General features: G+C 67.0%; 3 protein-coding genes across 3 annotated transcripts in view; all 3 read left to right on the forward strand.

Moving 5' to 3' along the window:
- The window catches only part of H696_05125 (hypothetical protein), a gene marked incomplete at its 5' end in the record, with an annotated part of 1554 nt that extends 669 nt beyond the window's left edge, over positions 1–885 (forward strand). The window contains 3 exons of the mRNA XM_009498975.1: positions 32–129; positions 232–436; positions 609–885. Of these exons, the coding sequence (XP_009497250.1) occupies positions 32–129; positions 232–436; positions 609–684 (379 nt within the window). The 3' untranslated portion in view covers positions 685–885. The remainder of the gene's footprint in view (positions 1–31; positions 130–231; positions 437–608) is intronic.
- A 179-nt stretch (positions 886–1064) lies between these two features.
- Positions 1065–2041, forward strand: H696_05126 (hypothetical protein). The gene is made up of 3 exons (XM_009498976.1): positions 1065–1406; positions 1615–1670; positions 1798–2041. The coding sequence occupies exons 1-3, from the start codon at positions 1187–1189 to the stop codon at positions 1999–2001; spliced, it is 480 nt and encodes a 159-aa protein (XP_009497251.1). The 5' UTR covers positions 1065–1186; the 3' UTR covers positions 2002–2041.
- A 1467-nt stretch (positions 2042–3508) lies between these two features.
- H696_05127 (hypothetical protein) lies at positions 3509–7531 on the forward strand (the record flags this gene model as incomplete). The annotated part of the gene is made up of 7 exons (XM_009498977.1): positions 3509–4141; positions 4342–4446; positions 4585–4757; positions 4992–5344; positions 5567–5661; positions 6431–6501; positions 6601–7531. 7 exons carry the CDS (start codon positions 3509–3511, stop codon positions 7529–7531), a joined length of 2361 nt encoding a protein of 786 aa, XP_009497252.1.

The raw sequence follows: 7531 nt of genomic DNA on the forward strand, positions 1-7531 counted from the left end.
CCCCCCCCCCCGCACACACACACACACAAAGCCGTCATTTCTACACCATCTTTTCTGTCAACGACAAGCCGCAGTTTGTCCAGCTTGACGAGGGGGACATTTTCCCCACTCTGCGCGTCCTCCAGCGCTGTACGCTGCCCTACGCATATGCATTAGCACACACACACACACACACACAGCGTCAGGCAGGAGATGCGCGCCCACTCACAGACCAGTTGCTCCCATACACAGTCCCTCGCCTCATGCCTGGCATCTACGTCGATAAGGGTGCCGTGCGCCCCCTGATGGGCGGCTCTGACCTCATGGTTCCCGGTATCTACAAGCCCAGCCTCGAGGCCATCGGGGAGCTCCCGGCTGGCACCGTGGTGGCTGTCTATGCCATCGGTCTGCAGCATCCCTTCATGATCGGAAGGCTCACGTACAATGTCCGGACCATGTGCGTTTGGTGCAGCTTGTCCTCGGGCGATCCTCCCCCCGGGAACCGAAGACAGAGCGGTCCCATGTTGTTGCTGCTGGCCGTTTTACGCGCGCATTCCCCCCCTCCCCCCCCCCTTTTCTGACCTGTACTCACCCGCACTTGCACACACGCGTACACTCCGCTCCGCCAGTCTGGGCATGCAGACTGGCAACGTCGTGGAGAACCTCCACACCATGGGCGACGGTCTGTGGGAACATTCTAAGTAAACATCACGTGCATTGATGCCAACGATCCGGGATGCGCGTGTGTCTCTGCACGTCCGTGTGTGTGCCACACGTACACCGCGCGGGGCCCTGCCCCGGCGTGGCGTTGCCACCATCGTTGTCCCTCCCCCCCCTCCCTCCGAGTCTCCCCTTTCCCGCTTCTGGCGGCGGCCAACATTGCAAAATATACACTGTTGCCTTCCGTGTCGATTGTGTCCAGCCGACGTCCCCCCCCCACCCCCCGGAATATCCCTCTCCCCTTGCCTGGGTGGCTGTGGGGCCAGCGTGATCGAGCGGTACTGTCCTTGAGCGTCCGGCTTGAGAACGGCTCCACCCAGAGCCGGACTCCATACACACGACCGTCCTCCCCCCCCCCCCCCCCCCCCCCCCCCACACACACACACACACAACTACCCGCTTCACTTGCACTCCTATCCGCGATACACCCTCTTGTCCTGGAAAAAGAGACGAAAGGGAAGACAGCAAGCCAGCCCACGGAATTACCATGACCGCCTCCGATGCCGACCCCGTAAAGATGGCCCAGGACCTCTCCTCCTCGTTGGAGGAGCTGGCCGGGCTCCTGGCACCGATGATGGGGAAGCCGCGCCCCGGCGACGACCGCGCCACCTTCTCCGGGTCGCTGATCAACCCGGACCAGCTGTCGGTAGCCGACACGCTGTCCATCATTGCCATCATCAGCCGATCCACCCACCTGCTTGCCCAGTGTGCGTACTTGTCTCGAATCTGTGTGCCTCTCTCCTACTCTTGCCAAGCGCGCCCCCACCACGCCTCCCGGCGTCCATGCGAGCCAATCCTCCCCTTCTCCCTTTTCTCACTCTTCATCTCCGCCCCCTCGCTCCTCCTACTGATGCATATGTACCTATACGCACACACACACACACACACACACATGCATCCGCACGTCGATCGTAGCTTGCCTCCAGACTGCTGGCCACTCAACCACCGACCACCCTTCCAATGAGGCTCTGGTGCGTTCATCCGGATCTTGTCCGCCAAGCCGATGATCTACTCTCCTCCTATCCATCCCCTTCTAAACCCCTTCCACTTCTCTCTTTCTCTCACACACACACACGTGCCGGCCATTCCTCGCCACAGGAGTCCCTCGTTGACTTCACCCAGAAACTTAAGCGTCATCCTGCCCTGGCGGGGCGCCTGCCGGAGTTCCAGGATCCCGCCGCTACCGAGGTGGCGGCAAGCATCATCTCCAACGAGCTGGAGCTGCCGAAGAAGCGGAAGGGCGCCTCTTCGGAGTCGGCTGACCAGAAGCGTAGCAAGAAGTCGGGTGACTCGGCCGAGTGATCAGACACATTAACCGAAATACACTCATGTGATATATGCATTGTGCTTTGAACGGTTAAAACAGGGGCCAGGGGCCTGCTGTTTTGGCTGTGTCTGTCGAGCCCCCGGCATTGGTCAGCCATACCCGGGGGTACAAGGAGCAGCCATGTAGGACGTACTATCTCCCTCCAGCGGGGCATATCACCGGTGAATATGCACAGGAGCGCCGAGACGCAAGCATTGAGATCCGCATGCGGGGACAAGCTGCCAGAGGGGGGAGGGGGGTGGGGCGGGGGGCGGATGCCAGCAACGAACCGGTAACAATACGGGCATTCAGCCACGGGGCCGGCTTGGGCCTCGCCCCACCCACCGCCGCCCCCCCTTCCCGGCTCGTGGGAGCCGGCAGGGGCCTCCGTCGACGAGGCGAAGGTTAAGCGTGAGGCAAGGCTTAACTTGAATGGAGGACCTGTGGGCTAAGCCTCGGTGGGATTCCGAACAACCCGGCCAGGGGGGAGGGGTGTATCTGGCGAAGGGCTTTGGGCGAGGCGGCGAGAGGGGCAGCGGGGAGTCCAGGGGGCGAAGTGTGGGGAGGGGATGGTCCTGCGTCTGCACACGCGGCCGCCCCGCCTACCCGCCTGTGGAGTCGAGGCCGGGACAGGCGGCTGGCGATCTTCCTATTCCTGTGGCCCTGCCATTCACGCGCGGGCTCCCTGGCCAAGTGGCCAGAGAGGGGGCCCAATGGAGCGTCAGCGTCCTGGGTCAAGGGACGGGGGGAGGGGGTTGTGTGAGACCGTTTGTGGCCGATTTTGACCTCCCTTCCTGCTCGTCGGGCATCCGGAGGAGTCACTTCCAAGTGCAGCAGCCACCGGGCAGAAGGGCCGAGTGGATAGGCGCCCCCCCTCCCCCCCTCTTCCTTGGTTTCCACGGCTCAATCCTCTCCGAATGGGGGAAGATCAGAGCTGCGGAGAGACAGGCACCCCTCGCCGGGCGCGGTTCCCTCAGCCGGGGCTGGGGGGAGGGGACCGGGAGGCGGGCGAGGGGGGTCCCTTCCGGTGCAGCCCGTGGGCCCGCCTCCGCAAGCAGAGAAGCGACGTTGAAGAGGTGCCCCTTGAGAGGGGATCTCGCCCAGATGCCCAGGATATACACTCTCCCCCCTCCCTCCTCCTCCTCCTCTGCCTGCCCTTTGCCACGCCCCTTGATCCATTGACGAAGCAGCTCGCTTTTCTGACAGCGCGTTGTCTTTGGCCGCGTTGCCTGTCTCCGTGCGTGTGTGTGTGTGTGTGACCATCCATTTGCCAGTACATTTGCCTGTGCATGAGCGTGCACCTCGGCCGGACCTCGCATCACCCTGCCCCCGCCCCGCCTCGGTCCTGTCTTCGGCTGTCAAGGCGCACCAGTCTCGCGACCGCGCCAGCACACTGCACGCGTGCGCCGCCGGGCACCGGGTCAAAGCGACCATCTCGCTCGATACCGCTCAATCGCGCGCAACGAGAGGTGAGCCGAAAAAGAGCCACAAACATCGGCCATCATGAGCACGGCCAAGCACGAGGAAGGGGCCCCAGTTCCCTTCCGGGCGTCGCGCCTGGCGGCCTTCGCCATCCGGCCAGGCTCGGTGACCAACACCCCCTCCCCGCGCATTGGCACGCCGCCCATCCATGCACACGCACCGCCGGTGCCCGGCGGCAACTCGCTTGCCGATCGGCCCGCGTCCGGTGATGCGACCAGGGATTTCGGCCGCATGGACTACCAGGCGCCGGGGCACCCTCATGAGCGAGCCCCCCGGCGGCTTTCCTTCCTGGGCCGAAGCCAGGCCATGCCGCTGCAGTCGTCGGGCGCCTGGTCCGACACCGGGTCCAGCAGCCAAGAGAGTCTGCATGATGTGCAGTCATCACAGCACCAGCAGCAGCTCCAGCAGGCGCCGCCGCCCGCGTACGACCTGGCTGGCTCGATGGCGGTGCAGATGATCCCCGCGGCCGGCGGGCCGGGGCCCGACTCGGCGGCCTACTCGGCGGCCAGGTGGAATGCCACTTCGCCACCCTATCCCGAAGACGTGTCCGGCGGGGGCCCCGGAAATGGCCATGCGACGGGCGACCCGAGCCTGGACATGGCGCGCCAGCAATCGTCCTCAAGTACGCCGACGAGCGCCCGGCCAGGCCAGCGTGTGCGTGTTCCCCATCCTCCGGCAGGGCCCGGTGGCGGTTGCTTTTCCTTTCCATGGCCGGGGAGACATGTCCACCAAGCGAGAGGGAGGGGTACCTGTGGGGCTGACCCGGAATGATCGCCCTGTCGCTGGCTGTACATGTGTGTGTGTGTGTGTGTGCGCGCGCGCGTGCGTGCGTTTGCGTGCGTGGGGCATTACAGCACCGACGCGCCACCGTGGCCCGCAATGTCCACCGGCTGCTGGCCGCACATCGGTCCTTTGCTCGGTTCATGCAATGGTGCAAGATGGCCGTGTCCTTTGTGGAGGTGCGTGTGAATGCGACCCGTCAGGTGCTCCTCTACAGCGGGCCATGCCATTCCTAACCCGGGGAACTCCCTTGGGGGCCCGGCCATGCCCTGCTTCGCCCTTCTCCCTCCTGGCCTGGGCCTTTGGCGCCGGAGCAGATCCTGGTCGACACGGCCGCCTTGACCATCGGGCCTTCGACGGGCCAGTGCGCGCCGCTTTTTAAGTTCCTGATCGCGCATCTGGCCATGTCGGCCGGCTTTGCGGCCCTGTCGATAGTCACCCTGGCCCTGATGACTGGAAGCCCGGCCGAGGAGAGACGCCCAGTCAAGTAGTGCGTACACATGGCCGACGTGCGGAGGCGGAGGGGGCAAAGTGGCGGTTCGCACTCGGTGGTGCCCATACAAGACAGCTGCACCCGGGCCCCGGCGGTTTCCCGGGGGGGGGGGGCCGGGTGGGGCCGGAAGCCCGGGCGGCAAGCGGTGTGGCCACGCGCAAGAGCGAACGCGAAGCACTGACACCCGGGAAAATGTGGCGGGCGGATGGGCGTGTGGGAAACACACGGCAGTGCTCGTCGGACCCTGCGCGTCATGGGCACGGCCTGGTTCGCCGGGGCCCATTGGTATATGTTCCGCCGCGGGGGGTACACCCTGCACCGGGCGCCGGTCATGCATTGGACCACCGTGGCCTGGATCGTCAAGGGCTACATCTCCCTGGCCATGCCGCTGATCATCCAGTTGGTGCTGCTGACGTGCCTGCCCTGTGTCATGGGAGCCTGGTCGGCGGCGGCGACGGGAGCGGCGGCGGCGGCGAGCGCGCGCGCGGCCGCCGGTCAGCAGGGAGATGGCGGGAGGCGCGGCGGCTCTTCGGCATCGAATGCGCCAAAGGTCGACAAGGGCGCCGATGAGGCTCGCATCAAGAGTGCGTATCGTGGTGCTCATGGCATATGTGGCGGCGTGGGAAGAGCCAACCCATGGGGGGGGGGGGGGGGCACGCACCAAAGGGCCCGGCAGAGATGAGAGTGGATGCGGGCTAGGCGGCGACCGGCAAGCGGGGGACTCGGAGGACACGGATGCTGACCCGCGCCTTTTGCTTCATCCTGCCACGGGCGGCCGGGCGCGATGGCCGGGCCCGCATGTGCAGATCTTCCAGCCTTGGTGTTCCAGCCCGGCGGGGATCTGGCCGACGACGACGCCCTGTGTGCCATTTGCCTGGGGGATTATGAGCCAGGCGAGACGGTGCGTGGGCCTCGTGCGAGAGGCTGGACAGATTTCATGCCCAGGGTGTTTGAACCAAGGGGGGAGGGGGGGGAGGCACCCCCCTGACCTTTGCTTAGTTGAGGGCTCTGGAGGGGGGGGGGCAGACACGCACTGCCTTGGCGCTGGCGGTTGTGCCGCAGCCGCCTGAAATGGACAAGCATCCCCGGTGTGCGAATCCAGCATCCAGTCGATGGGTCTGCAAGGAGCCCCCTGGATCTGGATGGGATCCTCTGGAGAGCCAGCTCCAGTGCCTCGCGGGGAGTGGCTTTGCACATGTCGCGCGTCCACAGCCGAGGACCCTGCCGCCCTTGGCAGGGCAATATCACGGCCTGGCGGTCGGGACGCGGCGCGGCCAAGGCCAGACGAGGGCGGGCGGGCGGCCGAGGCGTACCGTCCGCCCGAGAGTGGGGGCCTGAGCCCCGCAACAGGCCTGAGCCTTGAAGGGCCTGGCCGGGTAGAGTGCCTTGGGCTCGGGGGGGGGGGGGGGGCCTCGCGTGCTGGCGACATGGCCCCGAGCCTGGACGACATGCAGGCAGACATTGGCTCCTCTGTTGTGCACGGGTCTTGGCCTCCCCCCCCCCCCCCCTGCCCCCGGAGGCGCGCAAAGACAGGGGGGGGGCGAGAAGGAAAGGCGGCAGGGTGGCGAGGAGACATGACCTCTTCCTCTCGAGCCATGGTGGCTGTGCTCCGGTGACTGACTGCCAATTTCCTGAACTTGCGTGGATGATGTGACGGGCCGGGGCCCCAGTTCCGGCGCCTGCCCTGCAAGCACCACTTCCATATGCGCTGCATTGACCAGTGGCTGCCGGTGAACAAGCAGTACGTGGAAGGAAGTGTGTAGGGGGCGCGCGGCTTTGGTGGTTGCATTTCGGCTGACCGACCTGCGTCTTGGGTGGATGGGGCCATTGGGCTCGGAAGCTGCCCGCTGTGCATGCAATCCATCGACTCGGTGCCCTCCGCGGGCGATGCATCGCCCCTGGGCGGGCGCGCCGACGGGGGGGTGGGCATCATCCTTGGCTTGAGCGGCCTCGGCGGGGCGCTCTTCCTGGGTACGGGCACCAGTCGCGCCTCTTCGCGCGGGTCGCTCGACGCCTCCTCGCCCGGGAGCAGCCCCGGCGGTGGGGCCCTGAGCACCGGCACCGAGGGCCCGTACCGCCTGCAGCAGCAGCAGCAGCAACAGCAGCAACAACATGTCCTGCCGACCGTGGGCCCAGGCAGCAACGGCAGCGGCAGCGGCAGCGAGGCGTGTGTCTCGGTTGCCGGGTCTTCCGGGCCGCGGGCCGGCCACCGCCAGTTGACCCCGGACCTCAGCGCATACCGGCTGCATGTGGCATGCGGCCGCTGTGGCGACCAGTACCCCGCGTCCTCCCGGCGATTGGCCACCGATGTGCCGGGGCTCTGCGGCCGGTGCCAGTCGGCGAACAGCGGCACGCCGGGTGCCGGCAGCGGCGCCGGCGGCGGGAGTGTCCCCGCCGGGGTGCTGGCTGCGCACCCGGCTGCCGGCGGAGCCGGGACCCCGGGCGACGGGGCCACGGGCGGGGCTCTGGCGCACCAGCACCTGGCCACGGGCGGCGGAGCGGTGGCCGCCAGCGATGGGTCGTTGATCCTGCTGCCAGGGTCGGCAGCCGGAACAACGGGCCTGGGCGAAGAGCGGCCCGGCTCCGGGGCTGGCGTCGGTGGTGCCACCGCCACCCTTGGTGGTGGTGGCGGCGGCGGCGGCGGCCGGGGAACAGGCCCAGCCGCCGACCAGGCCGACCTCCCCGACCGGTATTCGCTGGTGGCCGTGGCCGGCGACCGCGAAGGCCGCCATCCCACCCCGGGCGGCACCCTGAAGGTCCGCTCACCCTAG

This window comes from Fonticula alba, assembly GCF_000388065.1.
Source record: "Fonticula alba strain ATCC 38817 unplaced genomic scaffold supercont2.9, whole genome shotgun sequence".
NCBI classification, from domain to species: Eukaryota; order Rotosphaerida; family Fonticulaceae; genus Fonticula; species Fonticula alba.

Bases quoted from the DNA above. Each gene is read 5' to 3' on its own strand.
- H696_05126 (XM_009498976.1), top strand. From the start codon at position 1,187: ATGACCGCCTCCGATGCCGACCCCGTAAAGATGGCCCAGGACCTCTCC. The intron at 1,407-1,614 runs GTGCGTACTTGT...CGTCGATCGTAG, and splicing joins CACCCACCTGCTTGCCCAGT to CTTGCCTCCAGACTGCTGGC. The intron at 1,671-1,797 runs GTGCGTTCATCC...TCCTCGCCACAG, and splicing joins ACCCTTCCAATGAGGCTCTG to GAGTCCCTCGTTGACTTCAC.